Source organism: Gossypium hirsutum, chromosome D07, assembly GCF_007990345.1.
Source record: "Gossypium hirsutum isolate 1008001.06 chromosome D07, Gossypium_hirsutum_v2.1, whole genome shotgun sequence".
Taxonomy (NCBI): domain Eukaryota; kingdom Viridiplantae; phylum Streptophyta; class Magnoliopsida; order Malvales; family Malvaceae; genus Gossypium; species Gossypium hirsutum.
In genome coordinates this window covers 47047966-47061942 of record NC_053443.1, presented here as the reverse complement: position 1 = coordinate 47061942, position 13977 = coordinate 47047966, and the positions used below count along the sequence as shown (strand labels likewise).

The 13977-nt window shown below is 35.8% G+C and overlaps 1 protein-coding gene across 1 annotated transcript; it reads left to right on the top strand.

Moving 5' to 3' along the window:
• Positions 1-11665: 11665 nt before the first annotated feature.
• LOC107954841 (basic leucine zipper 43) lies at positions 11666-12565 on the top strand. The gene has a single exon (XM_016890530.2). It carries the CDS (start codon positions 11844-11846, stop codon positions 12381-12383), a length of 540 nt encoding a protein of 179 aa, XP_016746019.1. The 5' UTR covers positions 11666-11843; the 3' UTR covers positions 12384-12565.
• The last annotated feature ends 1412 nt before the right edge of the window (positions 12566-13977 follow it).

The window sequence follows — 13977 nt, the reverse complement described above, 5'->3', positions numbered from 1 at the left end:
CTTCATTTTACCGTTTCAATTAAAACCATATTTATTTCTTATATTAATTTTTTATTTTTACATAATTATTTTCACTTGCATCATGAGTTTATCATAATCTACTATTACTATAGGCTATGTGTTTAACATGAAAATATTATTTGATTTATCTATTTTAAATATATAATTTTATGTGTTAAGAGGATAAAATTAATAAAAAAATGTGTTAGGAACTTAGGATATAAGGGGAGATTGTCGTTAACGCTTCACTTTCGGATTTAGATATCTGTAACAGGAAGAGATTGATTCTTAGGGAGGTTAGAAATGCATGGGAAGTCGAAAAAAAACTGGGGTTTAGCATTAAAGGTAACGAGCGGGAAGTTGTTGATGAAATAATGAGGTTAGAAGTTTTCTAGTGTTGTGTGCCAAATGGAAGGGTGGGTGTCGTTCTAACCCAAGCAGGTTAGTTCTTGAGCGGTTTGTGGTTTTCTTTCACTGTTTTAGAGTTACATTTACCATCCTTTTTGTTCAAACTCTCTTTATTGCCATCAAAGTAAGGAGGAACCTTTCATTATCTGATCTTTTGAAAATGATTTATGTTTGGATAAGGATCAGTGGTGGATAATTCAAAATTCGACGTTTCTAAATGGGTAGGGGATGAATAATTACGTTGGATGGTCGAGAATGGTAAATCGGTACTTTTTTAGAGGATATTTGGTGTGGTTGTTGTCCTTTGAATGAGGAGTTTCCTCAATTATTTCGTGTAGCTAAAGTGAAAATTTATGTGGTTGAAGCTTTGAATTGGAATAATGGTTTTTGTGAGGTTCATTGGGATAATATTTTTGCTAGGCCTTTACTGGATCGGGAGGAAGCATTTTGAGTAATTTGAAGTCATTGGGGGGAGTATGGTGTCCGACCTTGAACTGGAGGATCATTTAATGTGGATTAATGATAGAGCCGGGCAGTTCACAATAAAGAAGTTATATTCTTTACTGATTAATGAAGGGATGGGAGTTAATGGTTTCCCTTTCGACAAAACATAAAACTGAAGATTCCCCCAAGAGTTCAGATTTTCTTGTGGATTATGGCTATTGAGCATATTTCAACTAAGGATTTCCTGATTAGATGGGATGTGTGATTGGATTTGACAAAATATGATTGTCCCTGGTGTGATTGAAAGACTGAGAGAGCAAATCATCTTTTCTTTCAATGTTAATTTGTTGATGGATGTTGGTTTAGAATTTTTCTTTGGTGGGGTATTCAATGGAAATTTGTTGCTAGCTTTGAGGAATTTTTCTTATTATGTTGTAATGTGAATTTGATAGGGTTCCAAAAAAGCTTTTGGCTGATATCAATTTCAGTGTCAAGTTGGACAGTGTGGTTGGCACATAACGATAAAGTGTCCAACAGAACATCGATGACTCTTGATGCATTATTGTTCCATTCTAAAATGAGATCTTTAATGTGGGCAAAGGTGATTTATGAGGACATTCAATTTATGAAGGGATCTTGGTGGCGTTAGCTTGCAAAATGTAGATCTTTGAGTAGCATTACCAACAAGATTGTTTTTCACTAGGAACCACCTCCCCCCGGGTGGATGAAGTTTAACGTGGCAGGTGTAGTAATGGAGGATGAAGCTGGTTGTGGTAGGGTTTTGAGAGATGATATAGAAGTGGCTTATGCTTTGTTCTTTTGCGTAATTGAGCCTATGGGATCAAAAATGGCAGAGGTAATAGACATTAAAATAGACTTGGGGTTGTTTATTGGTATGGGTTGGCCTGTGAAAGTCCCGCTAGTTAATGAATCTAGTTCGCGTTTTGCTTTGGAGTGGTTGTTGGAAAGGAACTATTTTTCGTAGACATTACAGAATCTATTCATTGGGATTGACTGTGGTTTTAACCAGTTCTGTCGAGTTCAATTCTTACTCATTGGCAAGATAATGGTATAGCTGATGCTCTAGCAAAAGCAAGTATAATGAGACCTTTGTTTTCTAAAGACTAGTGATGACTATTGTTTGATGCCTATTAGTTTTGTTTGAGTTGATGTTGGTTGTCTCAGGTTAAGTATATTTTAGAGTGAAAGGTTACTTTAGAGTTTTATATCTTTTGGTCTTTGAAAAAGGTTGGTTTTTTCCAACGTATTTTTCTTTTTGTTATATTTATATCGATTGAGAAAGAAAAACTTAAGAGTGGGTTAAATGTATTTTCTAAAGAGGTTGATATTGATTGTGCAGAAATTGTCACATCCCAAAAACCGGGTTAGTAGAAATTGGGTTAGTGAAACCAAGAGTGGTCATGTCTTGTTTTTGAATTAAAGTTGTGAAAATTATGTAAAGTGAATTAATCTCAGTTCAATCGTTAAGTGATTTGTATATGTGCTTGAGGTCTTGTGTTAAAATCTCTTCCCTTGAATTCTAACTTTGAAGACCAAACTTATATATTATTTTCGCTCAATTAAAAACAGAATGAGTCTGTTGGCTCAGTGGTAAGACTTCAGCTTACCCTTTGGTCCTGTATTTAAATCCCTATGTGTGTAAACGGGAATAATTTTTGCTTCTCCCTTAGTGTGCCAGACATATAGTGGAATTTGGGTCAAATTTAAACTCTAAGGGAAAATCTGATAGATTAGGATTTTATTTTATTTTATTTTATTTTATTTTATTTTTTGAAAATGAATTCCCTAAAATTTCTCCCTCTCATGTCTCATTCTCTCCACTCCTCTATCAGTTTGGTTCTCATGCTACTTTTCTTTTTTCTTCTTCCTTTTCAAAATTTTTCTTCTCTTTGTTGTTTTTCCTTTCCTATCTCTTTTTTTTATCAACCATCATAGTTTTAGTGTTACGTCGCGTGAAGTTTGTATCATTTTTTGTGTGTTTAGAAGTTCTCTACTGCAGTATTAAATTTGGGTGTAAGTATAAATCGTTTGGTTAGGAAGTGGAGTATGAACCTTCGATAGTGGTTTGTGAATGATTTTTTTGGGTTAATTTGTTTTACTTTTAACCTCTTTTAGGAGAATTCTGTGAGGCGCAAAATCTTTCTTCGACATTAGGTGAGTCTTAGGATCGGTTGCTTCGATCGAGGTAAGTGTACGAATGCTTTTGAGGGACCGAATGTTCGGTGTTTATGGTCAATTTTTTTTAAGTTTCACATAATGTTGCTATTAGTTTAATTTAAATGATGGTTTTAGGGTCTAAAAGTGTATTGGATTGTTTATCAGAAATGTTCAGGTGTGCAACAAAAACCCTAAAAAATAGCGAACAACGGATGCCAAAAAGCTTACTGTCGACATCACATGGTCGTGTGCTAGGCCCTGTGGGCCACACGGGCATGTATTAGGCCATGTAGGCCACATGAGCGTATGGGTCCATTTCCCCTAAATTTTGGTTAGGGTCGTATTTGAAGTGCAATTCATGATTATTCACCTCGCAAGTTCTGTAATGCGATATATATGTGTTATGAGTATGAAAGTTGATAATCTGCTACTGTTTCTGCAATATTTGAAAGCATGATTTCATGTTCTGATGTTTATAGTATGTATGACTTTTATATGTGATATCTATAAGATCAATATTGTATGCGTAACATCTACAAGCATGTCAATAGTGTGTGATTTGTATCTAACTTGTAGATCTAAAAGTTCTGTTCGCATGTATTTTGTTTAGCTGAGTATATCTAGTTAATGATAATTTATGCTTGCTCCAAATGTCATGGCATGTGACATCATGGCTATTCTGATTAAATTGTTTTGTTATTATTGGAATCTGACATATCTGTTCTACAAAGCATGAAACCTCATGCCTACTGATCTTTTATAAATATACGATTGCATGTTCAACATGCTTACTATTATGATTCTGTATTTGCATGTCATGTCAAATTGTTTGGGGTTGGGTTAATATCGTAAGGAGGAAGATCTAACAGTTTAATGATCTGCACTATTTGGTGGTTTAACCACATTTCTATTCTAGCAGCTTGACTGCAATATAGTGGCTTAACTACCTACATCTGATCTGGCAGTTTAACTACAAATTGATAAGCCATTGTTGCCAAGCAACCCAAGATGACTTCATTGGTGTGTTTTTGGATGGACGAGTTTTGGGGAACTCTAATTTGGTGTGTAGCGAAGTTGGGTAGGAAGTTTTCTGAAAAATCTGCATTTTGTTTTCCGAAAATATATTGCATTGACATAACCATTCATGCACAATTTTGCCCATTCGAGTTCGATGAAATTCTATGCGATGTTTTGACCTGTTTATTATGTTATTTGTGTTTTTTCTTGAGTTTAGTTACACACTAAGCTTTACAGCTCACCCGTTTTCATTTCACCATTTCAAGTAATCAACAGAATTAGGATTGGGCAGCGTCTGGAACTTGGGTTGGTTTTCTCGCATAAAATGGTTTGTTTTGTTAATAATTCAATTTTTTGGACTTTTGGTTTTTGGACTAATTTTCAGATTCAATTTTTGGTTTCGGGTTTTGTGATGGTTTTTGTTATTTCCTTAGAGATTTCTGCATGGTTTCTACCAACTAAATATAAATGCTTGGTTTCCAAAATTAAACAAATTAAGATTTTTCTACTGCAAAATTTTATTTGGAATTACGAGTTTTGAGAAGCAAGTGACTTAAGCGTTATGATATTCATAAAGTTGGGCTTTTTAAGTTAACAATTAATAAATTCACATAAACGTTTTAAGAATGACAAAATTTCCTAATAAGAAATTGTGGCGAGTTTTTATAAAACTTTAGTTTTCGATTTTATAATGTGACACGTTTTAGAAAGTAAAATTTCAACGTATTAACGCAACCTTCCAGATTTAGCCGTAACATCTAGGTCGAGTTTAGAATGTTGCAGAAGTTATGTTTTGATTTGTGCTAGCAACAGTAATCACATCTCGCACAACATTGTTTTAGTTAGCAATTTTTTATTAAGCTATTATAGTTTCATCACAAATGTATTATGCTTCGAAAATCACAGTGTAAAATGTCATGTAGAAATATTGTGAAGAAATTATCTCTTATGGGATATGTAGGTAATGCATGAAGAGTCTTTATCATTTCAAAGACTATACAATTGCAATTAATGGAGAATTTGAAAATAAGTCGACCATTTTGCATAAGGAGATACGATAAGAGTTAGAATTAAATATAAAGATGGGAAGGATTCTCATTAAAATTACTAAATTGACTATTAATTTGGTGTACATTGTCGACTTTAGGAGATAAAAAGAATTGAGTGAATTTCTGATATTTATTTTACCTACATGAGTTTACCATTGTCTTTACCAAGGGGTCCTTTAGAAGGATCCCTCTCCATGTTTTAAAGAGTAGTTTAGGAAGTTCTTAGTTAGTTTTGAATCTAGTGAAAATGCAGTTGCTCAGTTTGTTATAGAACAGTTATTCAAAACTCTATATATACATTACCTTCTGTCTACAGAAATTAAGATTTGGAAATATAAGAAAGATATTTCATTATCAACTTAGTTTTCTTTAGTTAGATATTACTATTTCTTACCTAGTTCTTTACATGGTATCATTCGCCAGTTGATCCTGGATTCTTGGTTATCATGACTTCCGCTGATTCTGCTTCTGATGAGCCTGTTTCTGCTACGTTCGCTGTTGATCGTGTCACCAATGTTTTTCCTCAACATGAGGTGGTCAAGCTTGATGATGGCACCTACATTCAATGGCATAAACAGGTAAAATTAATTGTTGATGGCTATGGACTTACTGGATTTTTAGATGGCATTTTACCTCCGCCATCAAGGTTTATTAAACTATCGGATGGAACTCGTGTTCCAAATCTGGCAGCTCTGGTGTTCATGTAGCAAGATCGACTCTTAACTTCCTGGCTTTTATCCATTGTAAGTCATTCTCATCGATCATCATTCAATGATGCTTGTACGGCATGTGACATATGGACTATGGCAATTAATATGTTTGCAGCTGATACTGGAGCGAAGCAATTAAGGAATCGACATGAGCTTCATTCTTTGAAGAAAGGTAACCTTTATATTAAGGCTTATGTTGCTCGAATTAAAGATTTGTGTGCTATTCTAGATACTTCTGGTTCTCGTATCTCAGAAGAGGAAAAGATTGAAGTGATGCTTGCGGGTTTGCCACCGGATTTGAGGTAGTTATCTCTTCTGCACGATTTTCGACTAGCATTCTGTCTTTTCAGCGACTGGTTGATGCATTAGTTGAATGTGAAACTCGTCAAGCACGAGTGTTTCAAGAAGCGATTTTGCATGCGAACCTTGTTAAGAATGCGCCGTCTGTGGAAGGGGCTGTTTGCAGTGGTCGTGCGTCTGCTCGTGGTCACGGCTGATGTTTTAGATCTTGCATTCAATGCTAGATCTGTAGTCAATTCGTTCATGTGGCTCAGAAGTAATACCACCGTTATCATCGGGACTAGAATGACTCGTCGGCGGTGCCTTCGATCTCATACTAAAGGTACTCGTCTAATTTTGATGGTTCTAGTTCTGGGCTGTTTGTGCAGCTTGGTGAAGGGCAGTTCGTGACTCATTAACAGAAAAGTCCAAGAATCTCTTATGGTCAAGGTTACTATGCAGGTCAAGGTTACTATGCAGCTGATGGTCAAAGTCCATTTGCTGGATTGAATAATGGGTCATTGGCACGTGGGCCGCATATGTCTTATGCCCAACATGGATATTATGGTCGTTCTTTTCTAAATGCGCCTAAGCCCAATATGCTTGACTTTGTTCTTGATGATGGGCTATGTAATAATGGGTCATTGTTGCGACCTTATTTTGATAAAAATGGGCCGAATGAATTTATTGCTGGGAATGGAAAAAATGTTTCACATGGGCCAAATGTTGTGCCATACTCTAACTTCGTTCAGGTTGATCCCAGCTCAAATGGATCGATTAGTGGCGGTCTAATTCGTGGCAGTCCAGTTCTGCAATCTACTAAATCGTGCGCTCGGGTATACTCTGGGTCAGATCCATATATTGGGCTTTCTCGGGTAGGTGATTTACACGCTTTTGATTATTCTGAATCTTTTGGTTCTCATGTTAATAATGCTCAACTTGGGTCTAATGGTGGTGATGATGGTTCGTACATTCCTGTGCATGCTGGCACCACATCCTGGTATCCTGATTCTGGTGCGAGTCATCATGTCTGTCGCGATGTGTCCGCACTACTTAATGTCATACCATATTCAGGTATGTCATCTTTTTTAATGGGCGATGGTACTCTTGCAGTGATTTCCTCATTTGGTAATGCTATTTTACCTACTCAATCTAAGTTGTTACGTTTGTCTAATGTTTTGTGTGTGTCAAGTATACGGAAAATCTTTTATCAGTTTCACAATTTGCTCTTGATAATAAAGTGTTTTTTGAGTTTCATCCTACACATTGTGTTCTTAAGGATGTCGTGACCCGGGAAACGTTACCGAAGGGGCCGCATTCATGATGGATTATATCAATTTTCTGTGCCAGTGGTATCTACTCCGTCTAATGTTGTTCCCTTGCAGCTCATTCGCAAGTTCCAAATAAAGTTCTGGATTGTCCTGTGTTTGCTTTATGGCATAATCGTCTAGGCCACCCTTCTGCTTCTATGGTTAAGGTTGTCATTGATAAATGTGATATTGTTTCAAATAAATATTGTTTTGATGGTGTATGTACTGCGTGTCAAAAAGGAAGGTCACAGAAGTTGCCTTTCTCCATTTTGACCAATAACTATCTTCCTTTTGAGTTGATTGTTTCTAATCTTTGGGGGCCCAAATCTGTTGCGTGTGATGATAAGTGTTATTACGTTTCGTTTATTTATATGTGTACTAGGTTTACATGGATTTATCTTTTACGGCAAAAACCTCAAGCAATAGAATGTTTTACTCAGTTTCAACAGTTGATCAAGACACAGTTTGGCAAGACTATTAAGCAGTTTCAAAGTGATTGGGGTGGAGAATATCGTGGTTTCACGTCTATTTTAGCGTCTCAGGGAATTGTACGTCGACTGGCCTATCCGTATACTTCCGAACAAAATGGAGTGGTTGAACGTAAACATCGACACATTGTTGAAGTGGGCATTACACTGTTGGCTCAAGTAAATTTACCTATGGAATACTAGGGATATGCGTTTTGTTATGCAGTTCATCTTATAAATCGACTTCCCACTATCGTTCTTTAGGGGCGTTCTCCGTTTAAGGCTCTTTAAGGAAATGATCCTACTTATGACCATCTTCAATTTTTTGGTTGCTACTTTTACCCTTACTTACGTCCGTATGTAGGTCATAAATTAGAGTTTCAATCTCAACCTTCTACGTTTTTGGGTTACAGCTCTCGTCACAAGGGGTATCACTGTCTTTTACCAGATGGTAAGGTTGTTGTTTCACGAAATGTGGTATTTGATGAGCAGAGGTTATTATTTTCTAAGACTAGCTCTGAAAAACATGTATCGCAGTCTAGTCAGACTAGTACGACGGTTGTCCCTCTTGTGTGGCCTACTTCTTCTCTGTCTCTTGAGCCTTTCACGTCATCACCATCTCTACTAGGTTCTCCACCAGATATTGATTTGGTGCAATCTCAGTCCAATACTTCTCCATGAGATGTTGATTTGGTGCAATCTCAGTCCAATACTTCTTCGGTTGATCTTCCAATTGTACATGAGCCTCTTTCACCGGATGTACAAAGTGGTGATGATCAATCTGTCACAAGAATGTCTAAAGGTTTCTCGTCCTCATCTGGTAGTCAGATTAGTATGTTACCTGTGATTAACACTCACCTCAATGATCACTCGGGCTAAGGCGGGAGTTTTCAAGCCTAAGGTTTTAACTGTTGAAGCTATAGAACCTTTTACAATTGAGGAAGCTCTAGCTACTACTAAGTGGCGAGCTGCTGCACAAGACGAGTATGATGCTCTTATTCGTAATTCTAAGTAAAAGCTAGTTTTAGCTCCACCTAATCGTAAGATCATTGGGTGCAAGTGGTTGTTCAAAATCAAAAGGAATTCTAATGGTACAATTGCTCGACGGAAGGCTCGGTTAGTAGCAAAAGGCTGCTCTCAGGGTCCGGGGTGTGATTTTAAGGAAACCTTTAGTCCAGTGGTAAAATCGACTACTATCAGAGTCATTTTATCTATTGTTGTTTCTAAGGGACGGTCGCTTCGACAAGTGGATGTAAATAATGTTTTTTCTAAATAGAGATCTTGATACTGAAGTTTTCATGCAACAACCTCTAGGTTATGTTCAGTATATTCAAATGGAAAACCTCTTATGTGTCGTCTGAAGAAAGCGTTATATGGTCTTCATCAGGCTCCTCGTGCGTGGTTTGAGAAGTTGAAAAGATTTCTAGTGTCTGTGGGGTTTGTAGTATCGAAGTCTGATGCATCCTTATTTGTTAGGATCAAGCCAGATTCAACACTGTATGTTCTTGTGTACGTTGATGATATTATCGTTACTGGTGGTGTGACTATTGTTATAGAGTGGTTTGTTCAGTTGTTGAATAACAAGTTCTCGCTTAAGGACATGGGCGATCTTCATTATTTTCTTGGGATAGAAGCTACTCGTTCCCCATCGGGGTGTCTTCACCTATGTCAAAAGAAGTATATACGAGATATTCTTGTTCGGTGTTCGATGGAAAATGCGAAGAGTGTTCATACACCGATGGTTAGTTCATCTATCATGTCTAAAGATGATGGTGAACGTTTAGAGGACCCGACTGAATATAGGAGTCTTGCTGGTGCATTATAGTATGTTACTCTTACGAGGCCTGATGTTGCATATGTTGTAAATCAAATATGTCAGTTCATGCATAGTCCCACTACTGTTCATATGACTGCCCTGAAGCGCATTCTTGCGATATTTAGGTGGCACGCTTGGTTTTGGGGTTGTTTTTCGCCCATCCACTAGTTTGTCTTTAGTTGGGTATGTCGATGCCAACTGAGGGTTAGATTTTGATGATCAGAGATCAACTTCTGGGTATTGTGTTTATTTTGGGCATACTCCCATGTCTTGGTGTACGAAGAAATAGCAAGTAGTTGCTCGGTCTACTGCTGAGGTAGAATATAAAAGTCATGCTGCAGTCACAAGTGAGGTTACGTGGTTGTTATCGTTACTTCAAGAATTACATGTTCAATCTACCGATATACCCAATATTTGGTGTGATAGTTCTGGTGCGGTTGCGGTTGCCGCTAATCCTGTTCTACATTCGAAGTTCAAGCACGTTGAATTAGATTTATTTTTCGTTCGTGAAAAGGTTGCTGATGGTTCTGTTATAGTTGGAGAGGATCCCGCATGTGATCAAGTTGCTAATGTTCTCGTCAAGCCACTGTCAGTATCGAATTTTACTCGTTTTCGGAGTTTTCTACGAGTTTTGCCTGTCGAGAAGATGGATGAATATTAGAGAGTAGTTTAGGAAGCTATTAGTCAATTTTGAATCTGGTGAAAGTGCAGTTGCTTAGTTTGTTATAGAGCAGTTATTCAAAACTCTATATATACATTACCTCCTGTGTACAGAAATTAAGATTTGGAAATATAAGAAAGGTATTTCATTATCAACTCAGTTTTCTTTAGTTAGATATTACTATTTCTTACCTAGTTCTTTACACCATGTATCTTTTGGTCAAACACTTGTTTCATAAATGGTGCAAATGACCCGATATGCGATGGCAAAGAACAATCCTTCAGTTTAGGATACCATTCTTAATTTTCCACTAATAATATCATGTTTGGTGAAGAAACTAGAAAGAAGAATTGATTTGTTTAACATCTTTTTGTTAAGACAAAATAAATTAAAAACAGTCTCCGCAGCACTCAACTTGGTCTTGGATTTTTCGTTAAATTCGGCATATTATATATGTCAAATACCAAATACCAAATCCATATATAAATATAATATAACAAAGAGAGAAAAGTTTGCAATTAATAAACCATTGGCCTCTTTAAATAATAAATCATGTTTGGACCACACATTGAACCTGCCCACCTATTTTCTGCATTGTTTTCCATATCTCATCTAAAACCTCTAAAAAAGGTAGAACCACCAGGTTATGGTTGTCAGTAGACAGCCCATGGCTGTTGCCACCTGAAATGGAATCAACCTTCTATAACTAGTCTCACCATATTTGTAATTAAAATCTTTCCTTATTTTGTTATTTATAAACAACTCTTGCCACGTAATTTATTAATTTAAGGACCAATTTAAAATGGAGTTCATAATTTAAGGATGTATTGATGCAATTAATTTTTTTACATTTATATCCAAACATTATGAAAATAAATAAGCGAAGAGTCGTAAAAGAAAGGGCTTTGTTGCGGAACCTGCCTTCCATGTCTTACGTCAGAAGGCTCAAATGGTTCAAACATCTCCCACTTTAAAAGATATTAACTTTCTCGAATGCCCATATTTTTTTATGCATTTCTTTTATCATTTTGGTTGCTTTAGCTAAAAGCTTTTCCCCCAATAAAATAATTATACTCCCCACAACACAACCTCTCTCTCTGATGTAAGCATAATTCGATCAGAAAATGATTGTCCACAACCCAAATTGCATCCCCTGTTTCATGTATGTGCGCGTGCAATCATGCATGTCAATGAACATCCCCTATATGTACCTTATCTATAATTCCACAATTTTATATATAGTTGGACTCTCCTATATATGCACTCATCAATATACAAAACATGTATCATATATAATGTGAAAGAAAAATAAAAAAGTTGTGTTATTAAAATATAATAAAAAATACATGATTTGCATGATATGCATTTGCCAAGATTGAGAGCAGCACAAGCTTTTGTTAGTCTATAAGAACCTCCTCTCCTCAACCTTCATTTCCCCTTCCAACAAGAGCTTAAAATACTTCGCCTTATTGTCATCTTCCAAGATTTAAAGTCCCTTATCACCATGCAGCCTAGTGAGGTTTCAGGCATCCAATACCTAGTTCCTTCCAATCCATCCCCATATTCACCCCATTTCAGCATGAATCAGAGCAACAAGCCTGCACTCGACTCGAACCAGTTCTTGAACCCCTTGTATAATTTCTATATCCCTCCTCAAATTCACGACATCAGTCCCCACTCGTCATGTATCAGCAGCAATTCGACTTCGGACGAAGCCGATGAGCAACAATTAAGCCTCATCATCGAGAGGAAGCAAAGGAGGATGATATCGAATCGAGAGTCCGCACGTAGGTCACGTATGCGTAAACAAAGGCACCTCGATGAGCTTTGGGCACAGGTAGTTTGGCTCAGGAATGAGAACCACCAGCTGATAGATAAGCTGAATCATGTCTCGGAAAGCCATGACAGGGTCCTTCAAGAGAATACTCAGCTCAAAGAGGAAGCCTCTGAACTTCGTCAGATGCTTTTTGGTATGCGACTGGGTCACCCTAACTCGACTTCGGTTAACCTGGATGATGTTGCCCTGGAACATGGTTTGTCCTAAAACCTCTTCCATCACACAAATTTTTGGTTCTTCATGATGTAAGGAAATTATGAGAATAACATGTTCTGAGCGTTTAGTTTATGTATCTCTTCTAAACTATTCCCTTTCTTGTTCTTCTTAATCTCTTCCTGTATGCCATTTTACAACCGTTTATGAAAATTAAAATGGCTACTATAATTTTACCCAAAGGTAAATAAATAAAGAAAATGAGGAATTTTACTATTGTGACTTTTAAAATTACACGCTCATCATTTTGTAAAGATATATTATGAATTACATGAAGGGAAAAAATATTTGAGTTGAACCACAAATGAAGTCAGAATTGGAGTAGGGATACCCATCGTCTTCGCATCAATAAGGAGAATCCCAGTAGAAATAGTAAAATCCGAATTATTCCACAGAAGCAAGAGTTAATAAACATAATAACAAGGTTTAGGTAGCAATACCCCCAAGTTTGAGCAGATGTTAATTATTGGTCAGGGAAATGATGTCAAATCCTATAATTGCTTGAAAGAAAATTAATACCCAAAGTTAATTCCTTCAAAATTTTTAAGCAAAATTTTTAAATTTTCATAAATAAATCAAGGGCCTAACAAATGTGACATTTATTTATATCTATTTTCACTATATTTCATAATATATTTGTTAAAATCTTAACCTACTAACTATGAATGAAATAATTTTCCTATTTTTAATTGCTTTGCTTTGCTTTTCCTTTTCTAAAACCAAGAAATTGCGGTATGTGGAAAAAAGCAAACTCCACTAAATGACAAAGAAAATGATAGGAAGATGATAAAGAGGAAGTCACTGTAGGATTGTTGAGCTCGAGACATTCAGGGTTAAAAGGTTCAACTCTCCATCCAATCCAACTTAAAAAAATTTGAGTTAGTCATTTTTTTATTTTAATTTAAGTTAATTTAATTTAAAAATTGAGTCGAATCAAATAAAATTTTAGTCCAGTTGAATCGAGTTAAATTGTTACAATATAACTAATTCTATATTAAAACACATAATAATAAAATAAGATATTTTAATATGATAAACTTGAATTATTAATTTATTTATTTAAATGTCAAAATTATTATTTTAAAAAAATTAAAAATTAAATTTTCTTATATAATTTTTAGAATTTTTATAAATATTTTAAATTTTAATAATATTTTAGATTTTCAAAAGTTAATTTAAATTTTTTAAAAATTTTATTGAGAGGAACCAACTTATTCATTTTGCTTATTCATTCTTATCTTTTATGAGAAATTTACCATTACTTTACCTCATATACGTGATGAGAACCCATACATTCTTACCTTATTCATCTCCTTTCTCACTCCTCCTACAATACCAAACACTAGAGTGTAAACCCCCCCACTTCATTGATGATGAAGGTGATAGATGGAATAGGTCAACAAAGGTTTTGGTAAGTAGATTTTACCAGGAAAGAATGAAACATGGTGAAAATTTTGAATAAAGTGTGTAGAGATTGAAAGAAAATGGAGAGAACTGGAGAAAGTTCTCCACACTTCAACGGCCGACCGGTGATGGAAGAAAAAAATGAATGGTTGATGGGTGTTAAATCATTTAAAAATATTCACAA

What these genes read in the sequence shown, in the direction of transcription:
- LOC107954841 (XM_016890530.2), top strand. Translation starts at nt 11,844, where the DNA reads ATGCAGCCTAGTGAGGTTTCAGGCATCCAATACCTAGTTCCTTCCAAT.